Source organism: Tenrec ecaudatus, chromosome 6 (assembly GCF_050624435.1).
Source record: "Tenrec ecaudatus isolate mTenEca1 chromosome 6, mTenEca1.hap1, whole genome shotgun sequence".
NCBI classification, from domain to species: domain Eukaryota; kingdom Metazoa; phylum Chordata; class Mammalia; order Afrosoricida; family Tenrecidae; genus Tenrec; species Tenrec ecaudatus.
This window is the reverse complement of record NC_134535.1, coordinates 173,728,766-173,744,818: the sequence shown is the minus strand read 5'-3', so window position 1 is coordinate 173,744,818 and position 16,053 is coordinate 173,728,766. Positions and strand designations below refer to the sequence as shown.

Sequence of the window (16,053 nt, the reverse complement as noted above, 5' to 3'; positions counted from 1 at the left end):
TGTGGGTGTCAAAGTCAACAAACAGCAGATCAGACAGGCTGTGAAGAAGCTCTATGACATTGACATGGCCAAGGTCAACGCCTTGATCAGGCCCGACAGTGAGAAGAAGGCGTATATTCGACTGGCTCCTGACTACGACACTTTAGATGGTGCCAACAAAATTTGAATCATCTAAAGCGAGCCCAGCTGACTAATGCTAAATGTAGACTTTTTCAATACATAAAAAAGAAAGAAAATAAATGTCTAGAAAAGAATGATGGCAACATGTGTACAAATATGCCTGATGCAATCGATGTATGGATTGTAGTAAAGAGTTGTGAGCCCCCAATGAAATGGTCTTTTAATAAAAAGAAAGATTAGAGCCTTGGGAGTCCCATGGAGCGGTTCCACTCTGCTCCCAGGGTCGCTGTGACTTGGGGTTGAGACAGTGGCAACGGTGAAGACTGATGCTGACTGGCATTCCATTTGCTTGTCTTCGTTTGGGTTCATTGTCTTGTTAAACAGAATTATATATTTATATGTGTGTGTGTGTATCTGTATGTACATATATATACTAGGTTCTTATCGAATATGTACCTCTCGTAAAATTGATCCCAATCTGTAGGTTGTTTCTTCACATTGTTTATAAAGTTCTGTGATGCATGAAGGCATTTAAGGTTCATGAGGTTCAGTCTATCTTTTACTTTTCTTACTGGACATGGAGACAACCTGGTCATAATATTGTGTCTGATCCTTTTATATATTCTGGAAGAATAATTCTACTTCTCTTTTCCTTGAGTCATCTTTTGAACTACCTTCGAATTCTTTTCATGTGATGAATTAGATGATCCAATATCTAAAGAAATTTTCTAAATTTTCTTTTAGGATTTTTTTTCTGTTGTGGTGTCTGAGACGGCACAGCTTATTGCCTTGTGGATGTCTGTTGGCTTTGCTCATGGTAAGCAACCCATTGTTATTTTACTCTGATGGCAAAGTGTCCTTTGTGATAGAGGGCTTGTTTCTATGTTTTCAACAACATCCCTGCTCATGTGCTTAATAGTTTTAATGTGAAAATGTGTTCTTGGCAACGGAGAACAATTTTTTCTCCTATTTGAAGTTTGTTTCCAGTGGGCCATATCCACAAAGTAGAATCTGTAGCTTCTCTCTGATGAGGATGATGTGACCCGGAAAGTGCTTTGATTTGAGGATTGTATGTGTCAGTATATTTTACAGTTAGGTCTCCTTAAAGCTGTTTTAAGACTTTTCATTATCAATGTGCTATGGCTTATGGCAAAAAATGTAAAATACAGGGTGAGTGGGAATTCTGCTCCCGAAGGTAATCACCGTTAGCCATTTTCCCTTTGTTCTTCTAAATTTTTGTGTCTTTGTTTGCTTTCTGTAGTATATACATTATTTCTCTTGCAAAAACACAGGTCAGGCTTGCGTGTTTGCCTCCATGCTTGGAATGGAGTTGCACTAAATAGTATATTTGCCTGAACTAAGAATAACTGAAAAATTAGCTGTATATGTGCTGCAATGTCTCGATGAATAACAAGTAGGAAACTTCTAGCAATAGTTTTAATTATCAGACATAAGCGCTTTCTCTCACTTGGATTGGAGGTCAGAAGCATCGGAGCCCACTGCCATCAAGTAGATTCAGCAGAGTTGGTGTTTCTGAATTTTCGCTGTTACTAACGGTGCTGTGGGGCTCATCTTGACCATAAGTTTTTTGAGGATAAAATTCCTAGACAGAGTGGCTGCATCAGAGTCTATACATTTCACATTTGGATAAACAAGGCCATGCTTACTTTCAGAAGGGTTGGAATAGTAGACACTGTTGCAAGCCCTGGTGGCATAGTGGCTACAAGTTGGGCTGTGATCCTCAAGGTCAGCAGTTCAAAACCACCAGCCACTCCTTGGAAGAAAGACAGGGCTTTCTACTCACAGTTACCGTCTCAGAAACCCACAGGGGAAGTTCTACCCAATCTTAAGGGCTGCTGTGAGTTGGCATCCTCTTGATGGCAGTGAGTTTCGAGTTACTCGTCTACCCAGAGACTCTGTACTAGGCTGGTCTGTCCATTCTGTAACTTCGACTGGGAGTCCTTTCCCTAAACAGTCATGCCCCCAACCCACCGTGACAGTGGCCTGCAGCCAAAATCCACACTTACCTTTTCCCTTTGGCATAATTTTTGAAAATTAATTAATGTTATTTCTTTTCTAGTCTCAAATCCATTCCAAATAATTTATGTGTTTATATCTTTTAATTCTACTTTTATCAACTATTTGAACTCCCCTCACTTGTATGTATGTATATATGTACAATACACACATATATATGTGTACAAAACAAATGCTGGGAATTGAGGCTAAACAAAGCAGGTATTCCATTTCTTGGGGCTTATTTATTTATTCCTTTAAGATGTTACATCTCTGGGAAGGCAGCTATAAAAGAGATGGTTAAATTTAATTTTGAAGTAGAGTTTTAATATTCATTAAGCTATGTTATTTCACCAATTATACTTTCAGTTGATCTAATTTTGCCTTATCTTGACAATAAGAGCATTTCCTCGACTTTTTCTATTCTAGATGATTTTATAGCATTAAAAATAGAATATTATTTGATTTTGTTTTTGAAATATTTTGTGTTTCAGGTGTTTGTAATACTGATAATTTCAGTTTGCTGTCCATTACAATTGACTATGGTCCATTTGGTTTTATGGAGGCCTATAATCCAGGTATGTATGATCTTTTTAATGTGTGTGTGAGTATATATATCTGTATGTTTATAGATAATAGAGTATAAGGTAGTAGAAAGGATTTGGTTAATAAAATGTATGTGTGCATGTGGTTATAGATAATACAGGATAAGATAGTAGAAAGAATTTGATTCATTCATAAAATGGGCATTTTTATGTGTCTACTCAATCTTCCAGGTGCCATAGATTAAAAAAAAAGTCTTTTATGGTCTTTGCCTTCACAGAATTTACATATTGAAAAAGATGTTACAATAGTGTTGTACTTAACAAGATGGAATATGTTGTCAGACAGACTGAGTTTGAATTGAGGTATCTGATCCTTAATTGTTCTATGTCCTTGGATAAAATGACTAAACTCACTTTATGACTCTAGGAAGAGAGAGAATAATAATGTGAAGGGGTACCCCCTCAAAACAGAATTAGTTTTGAAAGCTATCTAAAATATTTTTTACAAAACAACCTTTTCACCTTCAAAGTCCTCTCCATTACACTTAATACATTTGTCAAATCTGCGATTCCATTCTTGGAAACATTTTTCAAACTCAACCGTTTGGATGGCTGACAGCACCTCTCTTATTTTTTCTTCTTCACTTCTACCTCTTCAACTCGCTGTCCTTTCATGTTACTCTTCATTTGAGGAAACAAAAAGAAGTCACATGAAGCAAGGTCAGGTGAGTAAGGTGCTTCGGACAAGAGAGGCATGCTGTTTTTTGCCAAAAACTGGTGCACTGAGGTAGCTGGATGAGCAGGTACATTGTTGTGGTGGCAAAATCAGTCCCCCATCTGCCACAAATCAGGCCTCCTTTGTTGCACACTGTTGCGTTATCTTTTCAGAACCTCTAAATAGAAAGCTTGATTAACTGTCTGACTTGGTGGAATGAACTCTAAATGCACCACGAGTCACCATTTTTGTCCGTTCGGAAAGTTGACGGATGTCCAGGACAAGGTTTGCCATCAATCAACATATCACCTTTTTTGAAATGAGAAAACCACTAGTACACTTGAGTTTTTCCCATAGCGATGCCCTTGTAGGCTGCGTTCAATGTGGCATTTCCCCCAGCAGGAAACAAAATTTCGCAGCTGCACACTGTTGTCTTAAATCAGCCATCACACAAAACGAGGTTCAAGTGAAACTGTTTACATGAAAAAATTCAAAGTGATCAGAAAGAACCTTTCCAGGTGAAGCCACTAGGTGCACTAACTCAGCGAGTTGCTCGATGCTCTCCTTGTAGGGAAAATGCATACTACGAAGGCACCACTTTACCCAGTGCAATTCCATTTTTTGGGGGGGTACCCCCTCGTATAATACCACTGGAGGGTCTGAGAAGGCTACCTGAGTTTGAGTTTGACGCATGTGCTGGATCAAGGAGAAGAGTAATGGGAGAAAAGTTTCCATGTGGATAGTAATTTCTTTACAGTCTACTATTTATTAAAAAAACGGTGGTCTGGGATTCAAAGTGTATGTTCATAGTCTATGTTCATGGAGCAGAGCAAAATATCTAAGTTATCTATGCCACTTTTCCAGTCCTCTTTCCTGAGCAGAATAAGAAAAGACCAGGACTGGTGGATGGATGAGTGGATGGGTGGATGGATGAGTGGATGGGTGGATGGATGAGTGGATGGGTGGATAGATGAGTGGATGGGTGGATGAGTGGGTGGATGGGTAGGTGGATGGGTAGATGGATGAGTGGATGGGTGAGTGGATGGGTGGATGGGTGGGTGGATGGGTGGGTAGATGGGGTGACAGGCAGGCAAGCAGGCAGGAAGATAGATTTTGTGTGTTGTCTAAGCCAAAATGGAAAGGAAATTGTCAGCATTTAACAACTAGCATTTAGCCAGCAGAAGTAGCTATTTCCTGTCTCACCTGAGAAAGTTTCATAATACTACTGCTCTTCCTACAAGGATCTTCTCAGGGACAAAACCTTCCCATTAAGAGATTGTTTATTGCTCCAGGCTTCCCTGGCACATTCTTTCCATCATCTGCCCTGGGAATAGGAAAATAGACCTGAAGTAAGGCTTTGGATATAGTAGTTTAATATGTCAAAACTATGTCAGTAGCTTAGCCATTATATAACTATAATTAAATCAAGGTGATTGATATTCTAAATTCTAGTTGCCATCAATATATTTCATTTGCCTTGTCCCTCTTTTCCCCCCTTATACCATAGGATTTGTAGTGGGTGTTGTATTCATGATCTGGGAAGATGTATATGTATTTTTAAAATAGTAAAATGTATTGAATGATCACAAGAATATTTGAAAATAATGACACTTATGTCTGTGGGTGTTTTGAGTCTTTGAAGAAAGCAAATTGCAATTGGGATCACCTGGAAATTCTTATATGTTAGCTATATATTCCTCTACTAAGCAAATATTCATATTTTAAGGACTTCTTAATGTTTACAGATATTAATGTTTACACTAATTTTGAATTAAGGATTTAATTTGGGGAATATATTTAATAAAAATGTTTATTAACTTTAAGTATAAACTTAAAAGTGAAGAAAGAATTATTTATTAGAATTATCCCCACTGTAAAACTGTAGTATTGTGTTTTGAACAGATTTTGTGCCAAACACATCTGATGATGAAAAAAGATATAAAATAGGAAATCAAGCCAATATTGGAATGTTTAATTTACACAAGTTGTTGGAGTCTCTAATCCCATTACTGGATCCTAGACAAAAGCAGTTGTAAGTAAATTTTAATTCTACTAAATTTCTGCCCATTAACTTGATAGATACGTTTTTTTTTTAATTTAGGTACAAAATATTATAAGACTGACTTAGCTTCAGACGTAAGCCATATTCTTCAGACCAGCTTTTATTTGCAACAAAGCTGCATTTTTATCTTCCTCTCTCTTGGTTATAGATTCTCTCTGCTATGTGGATGGCCAGTTAGCTCAGTTGGTTAGAGCGTGGTCCTAATATTCTCTCTGATATATCCTGAACTTCGGTCGAGGAACAAGCATACATGATTGCTTTTTTAAAACAATAAGTGATAATACACAATGTGAAATTTTAATTCATGTTCTCTATTGATTTTACCTCTCTGAGTTCTAATATCCATTGCAGTGGCTACACAGAGCTCACAGACAAAACCCATGGCTAGAAGGTTTATGAAGGAAGGTATGAAGTCTCAATGCCAGTGAGAAATGCTCAGGCTTGAGGTGTTTTCAAAGCTCTTTCAGGTCTGCTAATACATTCCAAAGGGCCGCAGAAATCAGCTGTAAGCCAGTCTGAAAGCACTTGGCTACAGCATGATGAGCAAACCCAGCTCCCTGAACTAAGTGTCTGGAGACACCCCACTCTGTCAGCCAGACTCCTGCCCAGGGCACTCGGCTTGGATGGTGTGGCTTGGAAAGTCCGTCCCTCTGATGTCATGCTCCGGCCCCTGGTTCTGCTGCTGCGTCTCCGATGTGCTAGCCGTCGTCTGGGTCCAGGAGCTGCACTGTGCAGGGATCTTGGGCCCAGAGCACACGCTCTACTCCCAGCTCTTCCTGCTAATGAGATCCCGCCTGCTGCTTCTCAGAGGCCTCATTTTATATGCAGCAGGATGGCACTCCAGGAAACCCTGGTGATGATTATTCACCAGTGAGTCCTATCAGCATCTTCTTCCTCACCTTCTTCCCAGACCTGTGTTTGGAAAGGAGGTTAGGTAGAAGTTACTTAGGCTGGAAGAGCCACATTAAACAAACTGCCCGTGCACAGCTTTGGAACATTTTTATTTACTTACTTAAAATTAAATATTTATGTAGATGAAGAAGCATGAGTGGTATGTTGACTACTTTTATAATTACATAGAGTGTTGATTGATCAAGCCACTGGGTGATAAGCTTGAGGCAGTAACTACTTTTATTCATTTCTATCTCTTGTGTATTTGCTGGAAGATAAAATACCTTTCTTTCTTCTTCCACTCACTCCCAACATAAAACTTCTATCTTGTGTCCAGTAGAACAAGAACCCAACTTTGAGAAGGCGTGTCATAAAGTGATTTTATTTCCCCAGGCAGTAATAAGGGAGAAAGAGGAGACTTTCTACTCCCAAAGACTTAGACTCTCGGAACCCCTGAGGGCAGTTCTGCTCTGTTCTGTAGGGACACCGAGTTAGAATCAACTTGCTGGTAGTGAATGAGTGAGTGAGTGAAAAAGTTAGTCAGAAAGTCAGTAATAAAAAATACTGCTGAAATAAAGATTTGAAATGGATAGCCCATTGTGATTTTCTTAATTACTAAGAATATTGCTCAGATATTAGTAATAGAATAGCGTCATTGAAAATCAATGTAGTACAAAGATATTAAGTAGTCTTTCTCCTACCCTTCTTTCTATCGATCTATTGATCAATTTTGTGCCCTTTGGTGCTGCAGAGTACATTTGTGTGTTAACAGCTCTTGATTGAGTAGCTCAATAATCAGTGTGTGCTAGGTCCTGTTCTAAGTGCTAAGGTTAGAGCAATGAATAAAAACAGTTAAAAGAAAAAATACTAAAAACCCCATTGTGCCTTCTTGGAACTTGCTTCTGGTGGGAGAGGCAATCAGTAAACAAATAAGTAAGCTATATAGTATATAGGAGATATATAGTATACAAGAAAGAAGGATGGAGTCGGGGAGAGCAGGGGATAGGGAACAGAGGCCCGGAGGGGGAGTTACTGTTGTTAAAAGGTTGGCTGGTACAGACAGATCTCCCATAAGCACAGGCTTGAGGGAGTGTCAGGAGCAAGCCCTGCAGATGTCGGGAAGAGCACTACAGGCAAGGGCGTAGCCCATGCAAAGCCCCTCAGGTGAGAGGGAGCGAGGTGTGTCTGCGAAAGAGCCCTCACAGGCCAGTGCGCTGGGCTGCCTTAGAGTGAGCAGGAGGAAGAGGAGATGTGGTCAGAAGGTGAAAGGCATGAGGCTTTAGGATGTGCTTACTAAGCTTTTTTTCCCTCTTAAAACAAGTTTTATTGACATAAATTTCATATAATTTTAATAGTTCAATCATTTTCTTTGGTTTCAAATCATTTTATTGGGGGCTTATAAAACTCTTATCGTAATATATATGTATATTGTATCAAGCACATTTGTACATTTGTTGACATCATTCTCAAAACATTTGCTTTCTACTTGATCCCTTGGTATCAGCTCCTCATTTTTCCCCTCCCTCCCCATTCCCTCCTCCCTTATAAACCCTTGATAATTTATAAATTATTATGTTATCATATCTTACACTGTCCGACATCTCCCTTCACCCCCTTTTCTGTTGTCCGTCCCCCAGGGAGGAGGTTATAGGTAGGTCCTTGTATTGAGTTTCCCAATCATGTGTGAAGAATTCAGTCATGCACATCAATTTTAGGGTATTCCTACCTTGTACTCACTGTTGTAGCACCCATTTCCCACCACCCTCCCCGCCATGCCCCTGTTGCTGGTGGTAGGAGCTAGCGCAGGGTGAGTCAGTTCCTACTCATAGTGAGCTGTGTACAACAGAACAAATCACTGCCCAGGCCTGACTGCATCCCAGCCGTTCTTAGGCTTGAGTCTGTTGGTGCAGCCGCTGTGTTCAATCCATCTCCTTGGGGGCATCCTTTTTATCTCTGTCCCTCGTGTCAAGAATTATGTCCTTTCCCAAGGACTGGTCTCTCCTGACAGCAGATCTAGCACACCCTTGGGAATTATTAATCCGGCTATTGTCTCTCTCTCTCTCTATACACCTGTTTTGGATTTCATTTACAGAAAAATGTGCAAAATCAAAACAAAACCCAGTAACAATGGCAGAATAAAGCAGGAAAACCGCAATGAAAGAAATCAGACAATAGTAAATACGGGAACAAACATACACTGGCTCAAATGATAAGGTGTCATATTGTAACCTACCTACAAGTGCAATAATCTACCCTACAGCGTTCGCTTTCTGATTAACAAGGACATTCCCATTCCTGGCCCCTAGTCAGCAGAGATTCACCAGGGGACCTTGCAAATGCGTTTGGGGCTTTTACTGTCACCCATAACCTGAAAATTGGGTGTTGTACTTTGTTTTTGTATAAATGAAAATGCGTGTAATAATGTGAAAAATACCCATTTACTGTGCTTAAGTGTTGGTTTACGGTTAAGAACACTTTTTTGTTTGTTTGTTTAAAAATAAAGAGATGGCTTCACTTGAAACCAATCCAAATGAATCCACTTTAATTTTTATACTTTTCAATGTTCATGAATTTTTCAGACTTTCAGGCAAATAAAATTTTATTGTGTTGGCTAAGATATTTTTAATAATTATCTAAATTTAAAATGATTTTCAAAGCACACCCAAATTCTGTGTACTTAATAATGAAAACTCTTTTGGTATGATGAAGACATAACACATTTCGTCCAATAAGTTATTTGTATCTAAGCATGCTTCAGAAGTGTCATCTTTTCATCTGCACTGTTCAGGTAATAACATTTAAATGGGAAGTTTCCTCGAAAACATGACATGTAATTACTAAGCTAGAGTGAGTAGTATGAAATCTCCATATACTTTAAAGTTCTTCCACTTTGTTCTTTTAAAATGTAAATCAAGAATGTAAATCAAAGTTTAACTGTCTTTAATTTTTCCCTTCATAGAGCTGCTCAGATTCTTGATGGATACCCTGCTCTTTATTATGCAAGGTTTGTCATTTTTTGAATACAGATGTTAAAGCGTCCTAGTTATTTGGGAGGTAATTCTTAAACAGTAAGAATTTGAAAAACAAATTGAATGGATGTTTCTCCTTTTAGATTTAGAGAACTGTTCAAAGCCAAATTGGGATTACTTGGAGAAAGGGAGGAGGATGATGATTTAATTGCATTTCTCCTACATGTGAGTTTATCATTTTGTGTGTTTTTTCCTGATTAATATTTGGATTACTGCTTAGCGCGTTTTTGAGTAATTTATATCTATGTGTATATATCTTCTTTTTCATTAGCTCATGGAGCAGACAGAAGCTGATTTTACAATGACATTTCGACAGCTCAGTGAGATTACTCAAAGCCAGTTATTAGATCTCAACCTCCCTCAGGTATTAATTTATGGCATTTGACTTTATTTTTAAGTTAGTTTTAAAATATCTTATTCAAGTTTAATTTATGTGCTGTAAAGTTAACTATCATAAATGGAAAATTCAGTGCATTGTATAGTCAATTGTGACTATAATCTACTTTTAGCACACTTCCTTCACTCTAAAAAGATTCCTGAATTCATTTACAGTTAATGCAAATAGCATTCCCAACCCCAAGCAACTACTAAACTGTTTCTTGTTGCTGAATGTTTCCGTTTCCAGAGAATTCGTATGCACGGAGTCGTACAATAGGTGATCTTTGGTGTCTGGCTTCTCCACTTAGCGTTCATGCTGTATCCTTTATCCTTTTTCTTTATAGTAAACCCACTGACACCGAGTCGATTCCAACTCATAGCAACCCTATAGAACAGAGCTGAACTGTTCTATAGAGTTACTGAGGCTGTAAATCTTTTTTTGAAAATCATTTTATTGGGGCCTCGTACAACTCTTATCACAATCCACACATACGTCAATTGTATAAAGCACAATTGTACGTTCATTACCTTCATCGTTCTCAAAACATTTGCTCTCCCCGTAAGCCCCTGGCATCAGCTCCTCATTTTTCCCTCTCCCTCCCCGCTCCCCCTCCCTCATGAACCCTTGATAATTTATAAATTATTATTTTGTCATATCTTATACAGTCCAACGTCTCCCTTCACCCACTTTTCTGTTGTCTGTCCCCCAGGGAGGAGGTTATATGTAGCTCCCTGTAATCGGTTCCGCATTTCTACCCCACCCTCCTGGTATCGCCACTCTCACCACTGGTTCTGAAGGGATCATCCGTCCTGGCTTCCCTGTGTTCCCAGTTACTATTTGTGCCAGTATACATCCTCTGGTCTAGCCAGATTGTAAGGTAGAATTGGGATCATGATAGTTGGGGGGTGGGGGTGAGGAAGCATTTAGGAACTAGAGGAAAGTTGTATGTTTCATCGTTGCTACCCTGTAACCCTGATTAATTCGTCTCCTCCCTGTGACCCTTCTGTAAGGGGATGTTCAGTTGCCTAAAGATGGGCTTTGGTTCCCAACTCCACACTCCCCCTCATTCACAATGATATGATTTTTTATTCTTTGATGCCTGTTACCTCATCCCTTCGACACCTCCTGGTCACATAGGCTGGTGTGCTTTTTCCATGTGGGCTTTGTTGCTTCTGACCTAGATGATCACTTGTTTACCTTCAAGTCTTTAAGACCCTAGGCGCTATATCTTTTGATAGCCAGCACTATCAGCTTTCTTCACCACATTTGCTTATGCACCCACTTTGTCTTCAGCGATCGTGTCGGGAAGGGGAGCTTTATGGAATGCCAGTTTAATAGCAAAGTATTCTTGTATTGTGGGAGTACTTGAGTGGAGACCTAATGTCCTTCTGCTACCTTAATACTAAACATATAAATATATGCACATAAATCTATTTCCCCTTCCTCATATATAAAGATATTTATATATGTACATGCCTTTATTTAGACCTCTATAAATGCCCTTTGCCTCCTAGCTCTTTCCTCTATTTCCTTTGACTTTCTTTTTGTCCCCCTATCATGCTCAGCCTTCATTTGGGTTTCAGTAATTCCTGTCTGATACATTACCCTTGATCATGCCCTACCAGGCCTCCTACACCCTCCTTACCACCGATTTGGATCACTGTTGTTCCCTTGTCCCTGGGTTTGCTAACACCACTTCCATTCCCCCCACCTCCCCCTCTCCCATCTCACCCCGGAACTGTTGGTCCTGTTGTTTTCTCCTCCAGATTGTTCATCCAGCCTATGTTATTTAGACAGACCTGCAGAGATAATAACGTGCACAAAAACAAGACAGCAAAACCAAGCCACAAAACAACAACAAAAAGCCAATGACAAAAAAACAACAGCACAACAGCAACAAAAAAGAAAAGCTTGTAGTTATTTCAAGGACTGACTGTTTGTTGGCGTTTAGGAGTGTTTTCCGGTCGAGTCTGATGGGTTGCCAAGACCTGGCCCCAAATTTTAGTTTTGGTATTCCCTAGTGACTTACTTGCTCTGTTCCCCTTGCTATTCTGTTGCACGCACGCCCTTAGTGTTTTGCCTCAGTGTGGTGGGGTCAGATGGGGCGGAATTCCCACACTGTGTCTCCAGTGCTGTCCCTTGTAGGGCTATGGGTCAGTGAGGGATGTTGTGTCTCAGATTGGGATCAAGAGGCTGTAAATCTTTATTGAAATGGACAGCCTCATCTTTCTCCTGCAAAGCAGCTGGTGGGTTTGAACTGCTAAACTCACAGTGAGCAGCCCAATGCTTAACCCACCAGGGTACCTTTATTTATATTAAATTTATTATATTATATTACAAAGTAATTTATATGAGCATACCACATATTACTGATCTGCTTACCAGCTAATAAACATTTAGCTTCTTTCTATATTTTGGTTATTATGAATAATGCAGCTATGAATAGTCATGTATCAGTTTTTTGTTAGATATATGTTTCTGTTTTTCTTGAATGGAATAACTGAATTGTTTCAAATTTATCTTTAACTTTTTAAGAAACTGTGACTGCAGTTTTCCAAATGACTGCATTTAATTCAGTGTTATGAATATATGTTGGCTTTTTATTTCAGTGCTAACACATTAGATTTGTGGAATAATTTTAGAATTACTAGAAGACTCTTATTTTTTATAGATTTTCTAAAATTTAGATCTGTTTATAAGCTTTAAGTCTTTCATATTGCTGTCATTGTTTTCATTCATTCTTTTTTTTGGTAGCATGCTCATCTCGGCCCCACTTTGTGGGCCATGTGAAGATAGGGGGAGGGGAAGGAGGACAAGGGGAACAGGAATGGTAGTGAGGACGGGAGAGGAGAGAGGGAACTGATGAGAGGCCAAGAGGGGAGCCGGAGAGAACTCTTTATTGCTAACTCAGCCCTATATACCTTTGGGGGTGGGGCATGCAAGCCCCCTAATTACAGGTAGGGGCACACGTCACAGGAAGGGGGTGCACTGTAGGTTATACAGCAATGAGGGGGACAATCTAGGGATATACACACAATAGGAAGAGGAGGGATTGGGGGTATACATGTGACAAGAAGGGCAGGTCCTAGACTCAGGATGGCAGCCTAACTTTGGATGTCACTGAGCAGGTTTGACCTGTTCTCTGGATCTCCATAGAAACCATTATCAGTAGGGTGCAAACCCCACCTACAGGGACCAGGCTAATGATTACAAGCCTTTAGGGAGAATAGCCCATTGTCTTAACAGCAGGAAGTGGGGCCTACCTGTGGTGGACCAGACAGTAGTCTGACAGCTGACTGCCTTCAGGGAGGATGTCTCTAAGCATCTAGCCCCCCACCATGTGCTAGCAAACAGCCTCTAATGCTTGGCATATCTTTGGGGGAGACAACTTGGGAGAAATCTTTCTGTTTCCCACAATTCCCCCTTTTGTTTGATATATAAAATTTTAAAGAGCCACATGGGTGACACGTTATTTTCTGTACATTGAAGGCTGTTAAGGCAGAACTTCATGATCCAATTAATATAGCCCAACATTCCGGCTTATGGTAAACATTTTGAATTCAGGCACAGGGGATAAAGTTCCCCTAAACCCATCCGCTATTGGAGGAAAGCTCCAGAGGCATTGGATGCCATGGCAGGAAGAGAAAGAGCCAATAGCAGCGGCCCCTTCTATAATTAGAGCTGCTGGCCATACAGCAACCAGCTGTGTGCTTGTAAGAGACAACCTCCAAACAGCACCATATACGGGGGCAAAGTGGGGAACAATCTCATGAGAACGTGATTAGCACTTACATATAACTCACAAGGATTACAGTCCCCTTCCACCTCTAGAAACCACACCTGGCAGGCTTCTCCGTGAGAGAATGCAGGAGTCGCCTTAAACACGCTCTTCCCCTTCTCCGTTCACCACAGTGTTTGCTTGATGTACGAACTTCAAGAGCGCCCGAGGCCGTGTGATTCTCCTTCACACGCCTTAGCTTTCGATAGAAGCAACACGTGACTGGGAGCATCATAATTATGATAAGCAAAGCAGTCAGACTGGAACTTAAGCTATGTGGAATGCTTTTAACCCAATCTTGTGGGATCCAGCCTCTTTCTATGTCATCCACCATTTGTTTCAATACCTGAGCTAGTGGAATGCCTTAAATCTACCCTTGAATGCATAGAAAATATCCTTTTAGCTACATCACATCTAATGAAATGTTTCCCTTAAACCCTTGAAAATGTTTCCTAATCAAATCCCAATCATGCAATGTCTTCTTATATGGTTAAGGAGTTATACAAAAATCAGTTACATTCCAATCACATTATAGCATTAATTGACAAGTCCAAAATCTTGATCTTACAGCAAAAGAACAGTCTGTTGTAATAGTCCAGTCACAATTGTATAAAATGTTCAGCTTTGATCGAGTCCCAGAGTGTCCCTTTGACAGCATCAGGAAGGAAGAAATAGCTCAGCAGCCAGCGATCGCCATTCTCAGGAATCTGCGAAGTCTCCTCGACGTTTTGGATAACTTCAGTAACAGGACAGGGTCAGGTCACACATCAGCTTCTCCTTTCTTCTGGGCCTTGCTGACTGAAGAGAAATCCACCTGTCTCCTTTGCCTCAGCCCCGCTTGGTGGTCCACATGGAGACGGGGAGGGAAAGGAACACAGGGCAAGGGAGCAGGAGTGAGGATGGGAGAGGAGAGGGGGAACCTACGAGAGGCCAAGAGGGGAGCCTGAGAGAGCCATTTTTTTTTTTAACAAATCATTTTGTTTTCATTCTTTTTGAGATTAAGCTCAGTCTAGTTTCTAAAACTTTCGATTTCATTATAATTTATGATAATATTCTGTGTAGATTATTTATCTCTTATTTGAATTCAATATCACTTATGTATTCAGCATATATTTATTGAGAACTCACTGCCTCACTATTGCAAGCTTATTCTGAATCAGGCGCCATACTAAATGCTTTATGAAATAATGAAAGTGGTCGTGGTACTAATGAGAGCTAGCATTCACTGAGGGCCTGTTAGATGCCAGTGCTGGAGAAAGACGGGATTCCTACTCCCGTAAAGAGTTACAGTCTCAGAAACCCACAGGGGCTGTTCTTCCCTGCCCTATGGGGTCACTTGGAGGGTTTTTGTTTTTAATGCCAAATGCTATGTTAAGCATTTTCTATATATAATAGATGCCATGCCTTGAAGGTAAGTACCATTGGTATCTCAGTTTCTTGATAATGAAACTGAGGCAGAACGCGATTAAGTAAGTTGTTCCAGGTCATATTCTATTAAGTATTGAAATTCTAGAAACTTTCTCCAGAAACCATGCTCCTAACCTGCTTACTGTACTGAATCTTTCTCAAGTTACCCTGCCAGGTACCTGGTGAGATAGGCATTACGCTTTATGTCTTATACATGGAAAAATCAAAGCTCCAGGAAGTGAAGTAATTTTTTCAGAGATACACAGTGTTCCTCCAGGTCTTTATGACCCAAAGCCTATGGATCTGACTAGCTGGCTAAGTGGCCGCTGTTTTGTACCTGGCACTGGAACATGGGCTCTGAGATTGAATATGACATGGTCTCTGTCTTCACAGAACTCCTAGTTTAGCAGTAAAGTCTGATATCGGTACGAATAATTATACCACACTGAGAACTGGTAGGGTTTAAATACAATCCCGTGGGAGCATTGAGAATCCCAACAGATGCTGCTGGAAAGAGGTAGGTAAACACACTGGCAAAGGAGGTGACAGTGGAAGGCAGAAAAAAGGGGGTGGGGGCGGAGCAGCAGCAGGCTCAGTGCATGACAAGGTCAATAGGGAATGGAGAGTGAGTTGATTGGCTGTATCTTATAGTCTATGAGCAAGTGCTTGTAGATCTGGGGAGCACCATGATTAGAATTACATTTTAGGAATGGCAACTCTATTAACTTTTTCTTTCTTTTAGTGAGGGAAGAATCAGAAAGTAGGAAGGAGAGCCATGAAGCCAATGCTCTAGTTCCAGATTTTAAAATAAGTAAGTTTAGTAAGTATTAAAAGGACTAAGAATAGGAGCAAAAGTATATAGGTAGAGCCAATAGGAATTGAAGTGAGAATTATAAGTGAGTATTTTGTCAGGGTTGGCTTTCCTAGTGTGGGTAAGGAATTCCATTTCTCAGAGTGCTTGAACACAGGGCTGGTCTCTGGCCTCATGCAGTTTCTCTCAGCTTCTGGTGGCTCTGCTCTGTCCCACCCCACCCTCCGAGGAGGTAAACTGCATGGATGCTGCAACCCTGTGCCATCGAGCTTAGTGGGGCAGCAGCCAATTCCTCCCCCA

The 16,053-nt window shown here is 40.3% G+C and overlaps 1 protein-coding gene across 3 annotated transcripts in view; it reads left to right on the top strand.

Annotated features, from left to right (window-relative positions):
* LOC142450517 (protein nucleotidyltransferase YdiU-like) overlaps positions 1-16,053 on the top strand; it is a 177,385-nt gene that overhangs the window by 25,616 nt on the left and 135,716 nt on the right. For all 3 annotated transcript variants that reach the window (XR_012784948.1, XM_075552533.1, XM_075552534.1), the window contains 6 exons: positions 865-937; positions 2,631-2,714; positions 5,299-5,428; positions 9,309-9,353; positions 9,462-9,543; positions 9,650-9,742. Coding sequence is in view for 2 of the 3 variants with exons in the window: in XM_075552533.1 (XP_075408648.1) it covers positions 865-937; positions 2,631-2,714; positions 5,299-5,428; positions 9,309-9,353; positions 9,462-9,543; positions 9,650-9,742 (507 nt within the window). In the remaining variant the exon portion in view is untranslated. The remainder of the gene's footprint in view (positions 1-864; positions 938-2,630; positions 2,715-5,298; positions 5,429-9,308; positions 9,354-9,461; positions 9,544-9,649; positions 9,743-16,053) is intronic.